The sequence below is a fragment of the Electrophorus electricus genome, chromosome 13 (genome assembly GCF_013358815.1).
Source record: "Electrophorus electricus isolate fEleEle1 chromosome 13, fEleEle1.pri, whole genome shotgun sequence".
NCBI lineage: Eukaryota > Metazoa > Chordata > Actinopteri > Gymnotiformes > Gymnotidae > Electrophorus > Electrophorus electricus.
Genome location: NC_049547.1, coordinates 4,456,074 through 4,470,156, shown reverse-complemented (window position 1 = coordinate 4,470,156; position 14,083 = coordinate 4,456,074). Strand labels below are relative to the sequence as shown.

Genomic DNA, 14,083 nt, shown 5'->3' with positions numbered 1-14,083 from the left:
GGCACAAAATCAATGTGCACATTCTATAGGGAACAGCCTCCTGAAGCCATTAGTAATTTTGACCAGCAGGTCAGGTAAAGTAATAGCCAGATAAATGTTTTATTACAGATTCTTATACTACCTAAACAACTGATCCAAACACATATTGCACATCCATGCATATCAAATGTATACTGAGTGAATACAACTAGACTGACACCAACATTTTATATATATATATATATATATATATATATATATATATATATATATATATATATATATATATATATATATATTTTCATATTCTTACTGTGACAGCTATCCAATACAAAGAAGGATTTCCTTTCTTTTTCCCTCTTGTGGAATTCACAAGTAGACTGCTAATATTGACCATCTAGGTAAACTGTTGGGATTTAGAAGATACTCGTCAGCTCTATTTCACCTTGGATCCATGCGATGATGAGGAAGTTAACGTTTTACGTCGTCGTCAGATGCACTTTTGTATACTGAGCAAAACTCACTGACAAGGTTCAGCTACAGATAAACTTTTTTTTTTAATGTAAATATCAAAAGTACCTATTTAGTTTCAGAATAGCAACATTCATAACCCCCTGCTTATCAAATATGTAATCAATATGCTAAAACAAAGAAAAAAGAAAACTATTCTGGTTACATTGTCAGTCTATGTAGGGTGCTTAGTCAAAGTGTGTATGTGTGTTGGGGGAGTAAGCCTACTGATTACTGGTTTTTGTGGGGCACTCATGCTGTGCCTCTCTTCACTCCAACAGGCCACATGAACCCACCAATCACAGCACATTGCTCCCAAACAGCGCAAAATTTGATTTCTTAAAGGAGCCACAGCCTTGCCTTAGCTGAAACACACACAAACATGACCTGCAACTTGAATCAGTGGTTATCAATGCATAAATGCAAAGCTTTTGCTAAACATTTATGTACAGTGGACTGAAATGGGCTTTTTAGAATAACCCAGTTTTTTAGACCCATATAACTGTGTAAATTGAAAATGTTGTGTACTTCACTCTTCACACAGGCTATATTTAAGATTTACATTTAAAATTTATTTGTGTTGTTATTGTTGTTTTGGGCAAGACTTTGGTTTCACTGTGAGTTCCATGTTAAAATAAAGGATTCAAGCAATATTTCAAGATGCCCAGACAAAAATGTTACTAATGCTAATAGCAGTAGCCTGCGTAATCCCATTCTTCCACTACCCTGCTTCCGCGTTGTACTGGGGCCCTTGTAGCTCCATTGACAAATGAGGAGGACATTTTCTGGTGTAGATATTTGTTTATTAAAAGATGAGTCAAAGAGATTCACACTTGTAACCGGCGGCGACTGCTACTCAGCACTTCGCCTTTTTCGGCTTTCGGATTCAAAACAGACTTCATGTAAGACCCACATCAAATAAACAAAATCTGCTTAAGTGCAAGAAACAAAAAAATACAAGTTTATGGTTGTGTTTAGAAAGGAAGGCAGTCTTAAGTTGAAAATAAAAACGTTCCATCATATGAAACAAAGATATGGAATGTACTTTTTTTGCTTGCTTGACTTTTTCTTAGCCAGACCACCTACAATCAATACTTTCCCCATTTCATACAGATTTGTTGAGGGAGGTCAAATGTCCAGTTTTATGGGTCATTTTTAAGGACTTTTTTTTTTTTTTTACACAGAAATGCAAAAACGCCGTGTGATCATTTGTCTTCCATCAGTTCCAGCTGATTACTCAGCACTCTAAAGACACACTTCAGCCATATGATCATTGTTACTGACAGCACATGTGTCTGCCTGTCCATCACTTGCTACCAAAATGTAGATGGGCTGCATTTACAAGTAAATATATTGCACAAACAAAATGAAGGGGAAACAGTATGTGCCATTAAAAAAGGAAAAAAAAAAAAATCCAGTTTCACACCTGCGATTTGGGACCCATCCACATATCACGAGTATGATATACATAAACTCCTAACTTTTACTATTTTACAATACATATACAATCTGAAACTAGTACCAGCATTGAGGTACGTCTCTTCCCACAAATGCCATATGTTCTACTCAACAAATCTGATCTACAACTGTACAAAAACCTATCTTAAAATCACAAGGCATTTTTGATGCAAGTCTTAATTTAACTTAATCCTTAAATCAGGACTCCCTTGCATGCTAAAACAACAGAGAAGGGAAGAAGTGCCTGAAACTCACTGAGCGCACAGTAAGAACATTCCCTTTTAACTGTACAAAAATATGCCTGAAAATAGTTTGCTTTCTTTTAAAAAGATGAGGTCTGTTTATGTATCAAAATGTTTGCTCCAACACCTGCGACTCTGGAGAAGATTAGGCTGCTTAAGTTTCAAGCCAGTAGGTAAACGGAATCGGTTACAAAAAAGAAACTTTTGCGGCATTTAGAAATGACAGAAACGACCGTTTGAAAGTAACGTCCTGAACAATAACAGTTCACAGATTTGTTTTGAGTCAGTCCACAGTCTTAGCGATTTCAGCTCCCTGCAGTTAGAAAGAGGGTAAGATGCATAGAAGTTCTCAGATTTTCCCTTTGTGGTCCGATTTAGTCGATCAGTAATTGCAGACCTACAGAAAAAATCCATAAAACCCTGTCATGCTGCCAGAAAAAAAACGTCTGCAGACTTTTTCGTTTTTTCTTTTCTTTCTTTCTCTCTTTTCTTTTTTTTTTTGCTACAGCACACCATCTTCATACGCATCGAGTTCCTCGGACCCCTCTACTTCCCCAGCCCCCTAAAGCAGGATAACACCGCAGTAGGCGGCGGGGTTAAAAACTCGAACCGGACGTGTATTTTTTTTCCCCTCCCTCTGCCGTATGTTATTACTTATGGTCTTTCTGCTTAGTACGTGAACACCAGGTCGGAAAAGTTCTTCTCGAGCCAGTCCCCTGCTATCATCTCGCTTAGCTCGGGCGTGCAATAGTCGGGGAACTCAAAGTGGGAACCCAGGCTGCCCTCGCTGAACGAGTCCAAGTCCTTATCCACCAGAGAGAGCGAGAGATTTCCTGAATTTGGGTTCCCCAGCTCCGAGCCGTGCGCCGTGGGGGCGAAATTCAAGCTGAAGTCAAAGAGCAAGTCGTCCGTGTCTTCGCTGGAGCTGGAAGACGTGGAGAGCGACCTGGACGACGCCGGCGAGGCGGAGGCAGGGTACATTGCGCTCTGCTTGGTGATGTTTTTGAAGCTGTAGTACAGTCTGCTGCCGGGCGCCGCGTCCCGCGCGTCTTCGTACATGCTCGCGCCCTCGGATTCGGCGTGCGAGCTCAAAGTCGGGCTCGCGGGAACTTTGGCTGCGCTGCACGCCCTCGTCGGATCCTCGTCCTCCTCCTTAACGCGGACTCGCGAGTCCTCCTCGTAGTCGTCGTCGTCGTCGTCGTCCGTGTATTCACTTCTAGCAGTCTTTGCAACTTTCACGCTCTTGAATGCACAGTCGTCTCCGTAGCCATGAGAGGATTTCGTGCCGGACTTGCTCGTTTTCAGTTTTGAACATTTCTTGCCGGAGGTCTTCGACACTTTGTTGCAAGACTTCTCCGGAGACGGCGCCGATGGTTTGGAGGAATTGTCCAGCTTTGGTTTCTTCTTGGGTCTGTACTTGTAATCTGGGTAATCAGCCATGTGTTTCAAGCGGAGCCTCTCGGCTTCCCTGATGAAAGGTATCTTTTCGCTGTCCTTTAACATTTTCCAGCGTTTTCCAAGCCTTTTGGAAATCTCGGCGTTGTGCATGTCCGGAGACTGTTCCATGATTTTTCTCCGCTCTATTTTGGACCATACCATAAACGCGTTCATAGGTCTTTTTATGTGTCCGGTTGCTGTCTTGCACCAGTCCGGGTTCATCTCAGTACCGGGTACCGGGCTGCAAGCCATGAACTCACTCTCATCGGAATCGGTCGCCTCTCTGGAGATGCTGTCCGCTTCGCTGTTTTCCGTGTGCTGTACCATGGTCAACTACTGCAGTTCTCTGCCACAGCCCCAGTCGTAGCGGCGTCTTTGCCAGTCCACTGCCGAGTCTCTGTGATTTTTCACCTGCGCGTCTGCTTTCTGTGTTTCTCAGACTCGCCCACTCTTTCCAGAGTTACAAACCGCCTTCTTAACTAGTTATTTGCTTTTTCATGCGAATTACGTCATGGGTGGTGCGCCAATCGCGACCTCCCCGCTCCGCCCAGCGGGCTCCGTGCGCCGCCTTAACCCTTTTCGCGCTCGCCGGTGTGTGCAGGGAGCGTCTGGACGCACGCTCGGCGAGACGGACGTGTCCGTGCATGGACCAGACGGGGAACATGACTGTAAGCGTATAAAAAAAGGAGTAGGGAACAAGCGAATTAAAAACTGGAATATGATGTAGACGTATACTTTAAACATATGGTCCTTAATGTTTTTTTTTGTTTGTTTTTTTAAATGTATGAACAACGATGGAAACAATCCTCGCACCCCCACCCGTTGCAGGTTTTGCCCCCCTCTCTCAACATAATACTGAAGGTGGCGCTTCGACACTGTTCCTGCGTGCAGATACACCGATGTGGTTTTAGGTGCACTGAAGTAACATTGCACTGACTGAATATTAGTGAATAGAATTCAATACAGAATATTTGACGCCTTTTTGTCATGTGATCTTTTTTGTCGTTTTCTTATGAATTATAAATTGCAGATAAATTGCAGTTCAAAACGTTTGTTCCATGATTTGTTATGTTTTATTTATTTATTTATTTATTTATTTTTGCTTGAATGTGGTTTTTATTTCTGTCGTGTTTAGGTTCGTTTCAAGGGGTCTACCAAAATAGTATCAAACCTACTTATTTTTGGTAACGCTTGCATATAATGTAAATTATGACCGTTGGGTCACTACAGTAAAAACATTTATTTTTTTTCCAGTGTATCCCGAGGACTGTCTAAGTCAAATCTAATTCACTGCTGAATACTGAATTGTCTTGTTTGGATCAGTATTTATTTAAAAGGTTATGAATAAACATTCTGAGCTCTCTAAAATATAATGGCAACCCAGACTGGCCGTGCATGTGCTTGGTTTCCTGCGTCCAGAGCCAGCACGCAACGCCAGTGCATTGCATCTTTACTATTCCTGCTTTGGCAGACAGTCAGGCTACTGGAGACTATGCATTTGATGAGGCTGTATGAGGGGGGTTTTTTGTCCCCTAGAGGGCAACCACCAGCCCATTTGAGACCCTCCCCCATCTTCCCTCCTGCCGCTAGAACCTGCCCATATCTGCTGATCTGAGACCAGATTTGTTTTATTTCTGCTCAGTAGCTTGAGGCTGGACACAGGCATGGTAAGCTTATTCTTGGCAAGCTTTTAAAGCCCATTTATACCCTGTGCCTAAGCACAGTGAAAAAGAAACCCTGAGAATAGAAGGCATTTACCTGGCCTTTCACTACAGTGCATATTGCTCTTGGGTGTAATTTATATTGCTCTAACAATCCTGTTCACTCCAGCTTATAATCAGCTACTCATGTCTTTTATGATTGTCAAAGCCATTTCTTCTGAGAATTACAGATGATTGTCTTATAGTGAGGACCTGTGCACTCTGACAAACAGAAGTCTGTCTCTCTGTCTCCTTGGGGGGAAAAGCAAGAGAGTACAAATGAATACGTGTGTGTGTGTGTGTGTGTGTGTGTGCGTGCGTGTGTGTTCAGGGGGATTCGGTATTGTGTGTGCGGTCTTGCTGTAGTTTAGTCTGGGTTGCATCATCATGCATGCACACATACACCCGCTCACCAGCCCACCCGCACACACTTGCACACATTCACACACACAGACGTGCACACACACACGAACATGGGGCTGAATGAGCGCGGCTTAACGATGCGCGGCTCATTAGCATGGCTCGTTAAGGGCTGTGAATGAGGTGTGAGTGTCAGCTGCAGCAGAGGTGGGAGTCAAACGGAAAACGGAGGGACCCTCTGTGAAGGGAAATTTGAGAAGCCCTCTCCCTCTGGCTGCCACGCAGCGCGCGCGCACGCCCTCGCGCACGCCCTCGCGCACGCCCTCGCGCGCGCACGCAAGGAATGTGTGAGTCAATAGAAAGATAAGCCACTGGAACTGGTGCTCTTGTCCTTTGCCTCAGAATCTTATCATGTGTTTTGGGATAGTTTCTTTCCCAGTTCTGCCTCAAGACCCGAACCAGCGAACGGGAGTGATGCAACAGCACGACAACCTGTTCCAAAGCCGTGGCGCTCAGGCCACTTTCAGACCAGTTTAATAATAAATGTGGCTTAAATGTGTAATTACTATTTTCCCTTGCTACACAGCGCATACTCAGGAGGCAGCCGCACTCAACGCTGTGTTCTCTCCGTCACGCCATTAAAATGCAGTCTGCATGTGGAAAAAGAAATACCTTTGTTTGCTTATCTAAACCTCCCTGAAGCAACTTCTGTTCCTACACAGAAGCAGCGAACCATTGGATCAATACAAAGCCGAACTGGAGGGACTATCTGATGCTTCAAACGCGATTCATCTCCCCTGCATAGCTTTCAGACAGGTGGCTCTACTCTGCATGCTATCTGATGGGTCAACAATGGCCAAGGAAAGAGAGCTGTTGTGGGGGCACATAGAGACGCAAATGAAGTTCTCATTTACACCCTACAATCCTTGGCATCCTTGTCCTCGCATGACTATGCCTGTTGCAGGGAAAGAATGTTTTTTTATGCTAATGCAGTAAATCAAATATTACTATTCAAACCTTGCGTGTACGCGCTATAGGTAAAATGTTCAACACGAGTGGATTTATTATGATGTACGCTGTATATCTGAACAGTGTGATTCATATTCTCTGAGGAGTCTTGGAGGTATGTATGTAGATAAGGTACAATCAGCGTGGAATGAATAATCCAAGTTTTTTAATATGGGCAAATTTCATGCCGAACCTGTAATCTCACTCCCAAACACCATCTGTCAGGCGAAAAATAAAGCTCTTAGTGAAACAAAGGGATCTTGCAAGACAAGACACTATGAGATAGTAATGAGTTTTACAGATGGCATTTCATTCTGACTAGCTTCGCACATGCCTTGCAATTAAAGTAGGAAAAATTCACTTGAATAAGGGTGAAAGAAATCCTTAGAGGTACACCGCACTAAAAGTAACACACTTTAATTAATCATACCTGTTGAAATATTTCTGCGGTAAGTTTTGCTTGGTTGGCAATGTTGAGGTAGCACAAACTTTACTTTCAGGTCGGTGTTGGCCTTAATCCCGACATATAAACCCCAGGACAGTGAAAGTAAGGGATGAGAACAAAGTCACTACCCAGTCTCGAGCCAATGCAAATGTAGCTCCAGGGTGTCAAATCCTGTTTTGGCCTCAGTGATGTATCTGCTCCCTCAAGGTGCACCGCTTATCAGATACCCGACGCTGGAGCATCCTGTCACGGATGCAGGCGGCCGACGGACGACACTTCCTTGGGAACGCCTCTTGTGCAACCCTAAAGCCTGATGACGGGCTGCATAGAGGCCGCGTCTCCAAACCCCTGGACGCGGCACTGCTTACCAATCCACTTTGGTGTCTACAGACATGGGCAGGGACCCTGAATGACCAACTCAGTGAGAAAGTCACAGCAAGATGTATGGGTGTGGCGGCATGTGAGGGCTGAGTCGTAAAGACGTGTGAAACACCGGAGAAGAGGCAGCCGTGAAACCGCCTTGCTCCCTGGTTCCACTGCAGAAACACGCCTGGGCTTCTGTTCAGGCTCCCGGGCCACCACCTCCACCCGTGCAGGAGAAACGTGGAAAACTCCACTTTCGTGTCTGTCACTGCCACCCGGCTCCTCCGAGTTGACGGTTCGTCATCGCCGTGACATTTTCACCTGTTGTCATTTTCTGCAGACCTGCGGTGTTCAGGGAAGCATTTCCATCGCACAACTCCCTCCTGAGTATTTGTGTGCACTCTGTCTCGTCCTAATAAACATGCGTTGCAATCACCCTGCGGGCCTGGGGGCCAGGGTAATGAGAGTGTGTTTAGTCTGGAGAGACTGAGACAAATGTTGATGGATTGCATGGCTATGGGTTAACTTCCCCCAACACACACTAAAGCATTGAGAGTGAGCAGGAGTTCTGCTGACTTTCATGTGTCCAAAATGTACATGTTAAGTTAAAGTTGGGTTAAGAAATAAATTAAAAAAGGAAACTTTTGAGTCACTTTCACAGTTACTCTGACCAACTTTGCAATGCAGCATAGAGCCTGTAGATGAATGTTGCACTGTAAGATTACACAAACATCTTAATCCTTGGAGACCAAGTCAATTAAAAACGTTGTGTCAAGGTTTAGATTTAGAAAAGTGTTTACTTTGTCAGCTGCTCTGGGGTGTGAAAAACGCTCAGCCCTATAGATCTCCCATTTCAAGAAAAAAGGCGAATGGTGAGGAGTGATCCAGCCAGTGTGTAGAAAGGCCTTGCATGTGTTCAGTCACACTCGGGTACGAAATGGGCTCTGAAGTTCTTTGAGTTTATTATCCTTGCACTATGAGCCCAATGGTGACAGTTCAAAGCCTTATGGAATATGTTGCCCTCAGGTCCACTTCAGGCACCAGTACAGACAGTAGGGCTCAACCTCTGCAATTAGGAACTTAAAACAGCCACAAATTGAAGGTTAGATTTCCACAAAATACAGAAGTTTTATTTTTGGTTTTCTCAAGATACGAATATTAAATTTTCAGTTCCATTGCTACAGATGATGTTTGTATTTCTTGGTCAAACTGTAAAACTTTGGTCGTAATAGTGATGCAGTTTCAGTAACAGTCTAAAGTCTCAGTATGTTCCGATTCTGTTGTTTCTGAATTAACTTCCATTTAAAGAACAGACAAATGAGGAATAATCATAAAATGAATGTGGTAAGAGTTTAAATAGTAAACTTATTTACTTATTTACTAGTAAACTAAATGTAATTTTTTTATTGTTAAATACGCAGTTTACTGCATGCATTAATTTCTTTCCCCAATCCTGCAAAACCTATTGAAATTCTATTCATGTATGTAGTAGTAGTAGTAAAAAGAATAATTTTACATTCATAAGAACAAGCTCTTCTGTAACAGGATTTAAAGTAATAAAGGACCAAGTCATCAAAACTTGCCACAGGCAAGCATAAATAGTCCTGCTCTTACCTCTTGATACCCCAGCTATAATCTCATTATAAATGTCTGTCATCCAGATAAGACGATTCATTTTAACAAGACACAGCTTTCTGCCATAGCTTCTCTCTCCACAAACGGAAACACATGAGGCTTTTTTGTAGAACAGCCGCCTTTTAACGAGGGAAAAAAAGAGATCAGCTTCAGCACGTCTGATCATTTCAAGTCTGGACGGCGGAAATTGTTTAAAAGTGAGTGTGTTTTCACAGTAAATCTGTTCAATGTGGCCACAGCTCTGCTTAATAGAGTAATGACCCATGAGGCCTTTCAGCAGGCTGGGGAGGCGGGCTAAGGCAGGGTGGACCAATAAACATCTGCGTGGAATAAATATTCACATTTTGATTTGCTTATTACCCAGAGTTCACTCCTGGACTTCCTTTCACATATTGGAAACTGAATCAGATGAGAACCGAGTCCCTGGGCTATGACCTGCATTCTGACGAAGATGCGCGGCTTAAGATTCTGAAAATCAGCATTGTGGCCTGCGGTAATATCAGTGCCTGGCAGGCATTTTTCAACAACTTTTAATAATTCGTGTGAGCACCTCACAATTTGTGACTCGTCAATTTGGGAAATTTGATCCAAGGTGAAGCTTTTAATGTGCTGAGTTGTTAACCACCAGAACACGATTTCCAGTTCAATTACGCTGTGTGTAATTACACCACCCCTCTAAGGTATGTGGAAAGCAAGCTTATGTAATAAAGCGAGGAGCACAGTATGCTTTTATGAGTACATCTGAGGAAAAAACAGAGTTATAAAAACAACATAATCCTACCTAGGTTCACACCTACCATAAATATTAAAAACAAACAGTATAACATGATGACTAAAAAAAATGTGATACTGGCTATTAAGCAAACCGAGTGTACTGCAACAGAAGGTCTGTGTACTGCAATAGAAGCTCCTTATATGGCATAGTTACTTCATATAAAGCTCCATATTTGAACTCCATCCAGTTAAGCTCCAGAAAGGCAGACCACCAGACAGGCTGGCCAGTAATTGGCTTTGGAACCATTCATAAAATCAAAAGCCTTATCAAAAAGTCAGATTGTTTATATAAAACAATAATAATTAAATTCTAATTACTAATATCTCCTTGTATGGCAAAAAAAAACAAAAAAGGCCTTTATGAGTGGAGCATTAAGTGTGCAATGTCTACTTTCCTGATCAGGAAAAAGTGTTATCGTAGGTAAGGGCTGCTATAAAGCTTTCCATAAGAACGCGTGGGGTCAAGGATAAAACTGACAGACACCTTGCCATTCTTCTCTGAGAGCAGATAAATTGATTCTTGCGCTGAAAAACAGAACAATCCTTCAGCTCATCTGCCAGGTGGTCAGGCTCCGGCCATGTTCTTCCCTCAGCTGAGCGATAACGTGAAGAAGGCACAATGGTCACCGCTGCCAAGATTAATGCTCAAAAAGGCCAAAGAAAAAAAAAAGAAAGAAAAATCTGTGTTAAATCAAAGACATTTAGTGCTAATGAAAAAATCCCACTGTAAATCATCTTATGAACTAATCTATTAGCGATAATGAATTCACATTGGCAGTTTAACCTTAGTTTTGCAATTCATTATATCTGAGATTAACAAGGGAAGGAACTTAAGCGTTGCGTCTGCGGGGAATTACGTCTGGGGCGGGGGGGGGGTGCATTGTCAATCACAGCCTGTGTGCCAGTATCTTGCATTAAACCAGAGGAATTAAATAAGACGCTCTTCGACACCGAGCGCTCTCCCCCATTTAACACTGCCACCGCTTTCCCCAAGATAGTTAACTCTTCATTAGCCAAATGAAAGGCATCCATCCTCTCCCTCTACCTCTGGTCGACCTCTGGCTGTCAGAACTTCCGGGCGGGACACTCGGTGATGGATGAGGACCTCTGAACCCATCACCCAAAAATCCACCGACTGCCCATCCATCTCCCAAGGCCGCGCCACTGGCCACAATACAACAAGGAGCAGGCCAAGCATTAATCCACTTAAATGGGAATCCAGAGCCGTGTTTTAACTCTATCCATCCTGCAGCTGTGCACGAGTTGACAGCGCTCGCGCCTCAAACCTTTCCCGCTCGGGCGAAGCGGGGAGCTCATCCTTTTTCAAAGCCATGTTAGGGTATTCCGGGTCCCTTCCACGTATAGCAGAGGCCACTTCCTGCCACACAGCTGGCAGCCCTGGCCGTAGCCAGGTAATAACCAACCCACAGGGCTCACTGAAATAGAATATATATAAGCAGGATGCAGATGTCTCCTCTTATTTCCGTCTCTGCTAGGACAAAGAAAAGCTTGTGCATGTTACAACTGCAAGTGGAATTCCCAACAGTCTAACCTCTCAAATACAGGTGCTTGATATAGAGATCCAACTGTCACATGTTTATATAGACAGCACTGTATCTTTGGCATCGCTGTAAACGTGTAGTGATGCTCTGGTGTATATAATTCACAGTCCAAGCTGACCCCTTGCCCCGGTTCCTTCCTGAACAGAGACAGAGAGCAATCTGGCCTGCACCTCACTTCCTAACCAGAAACGAACTCCTCTCTGGAAGAGATTTATTCTCTGCCGTGGAGTGTGCAGGGGCCTGTATGTAGGTGTGTGTGTGTGTGTGTGTGTGTGTGTCTGTATGTGTGTGTGCGTGTGTGTGTGTGTGTGTGTGTGTGTGTGTGTGTGTGTGTGTGTGTGTGTGTGTGTGTGCGCGCGCGCGTGTGTGTGTGTGTGTGTGTATGTGTGTGTGTGAGGAAGAGAGACACCGTCGGTAAGGGCACATCAACGAGATGTAGTGCAGCTCCGGGTGCTTCCATCTTCCCCCCGCCAAACTCCCGCTTGTACCTGTCATGGGGTCAGAGGGCGTGATCTTCGCTCACAGGAAGAGTGCGAGGGTGACCTCCGTGACAGGGAAAGAGAAGGGGAGAGAAAGGGCGCACACCACTGCGGCTGAAAAAAAAGGAGCCTAGATCGTCAGCCTGAGGGTGCGAGGCTGAGCCGCATGATCTCATCGCGTCCAGGAAGCCAGTGCTGACCGCATCTCGAGCTGACGCTGGATTACGACTCAATCAGAGGGGCTTATGCTGCTTAGGTAATTATTTAGTCAAATACCCGATGTGTCAATAGACTATGAGTGAAGATTAATTAGAAGCGAAGGTGACTCGCTGCCTCTCCGCACTCCCCCGCCCCTCCCCCGCTCCCACCTGACAGAGCACGATTGCTCAGGACGAGTGCAATAGCTGCGCGCGAGCAGGATGATGAAAATCAAAGGCATGTCGCCCTCTGTGGCCTGAAAGCGCCTTTTTAATCCGGTTCTCAATTATGAGTTTTACCGCCATTCGAGCACAAAGCACCGGTGGCAGTGAGCCGGAGCGGCTTGGCGCCGCGGGCGGGATGAACGGCCTTGGTCGTGATCGATGGCGCCCCTGCGTGTGGCGGTGGCAGCCGAGGTCAGGCCAGCCCGAGCTTGGCGAGCGCCAATGACTCAGTCGGCCTGTCCCGACTAACTCGCCATTACTCAGCCTCGGCGGATGAAGGCAGGGAAAAGGCTCTGGAACAGTGCTGATCCTTATCACGTAATGACACATTAGGAGCTCCTGACAGGCTCAACACCGCGACTGACATGAACGCTCATTCAAAACATGAGCGTGACGACCATCGCCTCGGGGTACATCAGTTTGGGCTTGGCACGCCGCACTGTGGCAGCGAAACTATTTCCTGTGCTTTAAAGATGTCCTTTGTTATTTAAATATTCATAAGATGTGCGCCACATCACAGTCTGTTGTGTCAGAGTCGGGTTGTCACCACTGATTGATGACAGTGGACACACTTCTTTACATTTCTCTCCAACTCTCCACAGCTGTGCATTCGTGGTACTTCATACGGTGGCTCATTTCATGTTTGAAGGGAACATAAGTAACTGTGAGATCCGGCTTTAGGTGGTCAACGTAGTTCTCTACCACAACGTAGTTCACATGCTTACCAAGCCATTTGGAATACCTACATGCGCTCTGCTGTCGCGACTCAATTCGGCGATCCAATGCACTTGTCCAGCTGGGTACAGTGTGAGTGTGCTGCAAAGATTAAAGTTAACCCTAAAGTGAAGCATCTCAGGAGATGAGTGGAAGGGAAGTGTTTACATAAATGTGACATATTGGGGAAGTCTCCAGTTAGGCCCACGCCCCGCCTGCCCAGAAGTATCCTCCGAGCAGGAAATGACCTAGACACCAAGAGAAACATATGTCTTCCGCCGGTGCTACGGAAGCCAGAAAACTCTCATTACGGCACGGCGAAGCAAATTGCGAAGAGCGGAAGTGTGGCTGCTTGTAATTAGGCCGTATGGTGACCAGGCCCGGTGCAGAGCCTGGAGATCGGGAGCGGTGGAGGGGTCCACATGAGGCTGGCAGCAGATGGGGGAGGCAGTGGAACCACACCTCCTCGCCCCTTGGCTGGCTCGGGATGGTGTGGGGCATGTTCGAAATGTGCTGGCAGAGATCCATGTCCTTCAACACTCTGCCTCTCTCTTTCTCCCCCGCAAACATATTCTCACATACACGCCCGCACACACACACACACACACACAGACACACACACACACAGAGCAGGGCGAGCTCACGGAGGGAGGTCTGCTGGGGAAAGATCAAAAAAACATGTGATTGACTGCGACATGGACACAGAATATCTCAAAGTGGGACATGTTCACTGAAACTCTGTGACAACTGGTGATCCAAACATGCGAGTGCACAGGTTTCGCTCACATCAGACTAGAATTATGCTCTTCTGCGGTGTTTTTACACACCAATCAACAGTTTCCCAGGCAGAACTCTACTTTTTCCCTTTTTTTTTAGATATTTACTTATTATTTTCAGATAAGCACTTAACGGCCTAAATTACTATTCATTTGTTTATAATATGAATCTGTATAAAGCTGTCAGGCAGCAACAATGGACTCATTTCATAATTGTGT

General features: G+C 44.9%; 1 protein-coding gene across 1 annotated transcript; it reads right to left on the bottom strand.

Moving 5' to 3' along the window:
- Positions 1–2,666: 2,666 nt before the first annotated feature.
- On the bottom strand, positions 2,667–4,082 carry sox11a (SRY-box transcription factor 11a). Its single transcript, XM_027012894.2, has one exon. It carries the CDS (start codon positions 3,951–3,953, stop codon positions 2,859–2,861), a length of 1,095 nt encoding a protein of 364 aa, XP_026868695.1. The 5' UTR covers positions 3,954–4,082; the 3' UTR covers positions 2,667–2,858.
- Positions 4,083–14,083: the final 10,001 nt, after the last annotated feature.

Coding starts and splice junctions, on each gene's coding strand:
- sox11a (XM_027012894.2), bottom strand. CDS start 3,953: ATGGTACAGCACACGGAAAACAGCGAAGCGGACAGCATCTCCAGAGAG.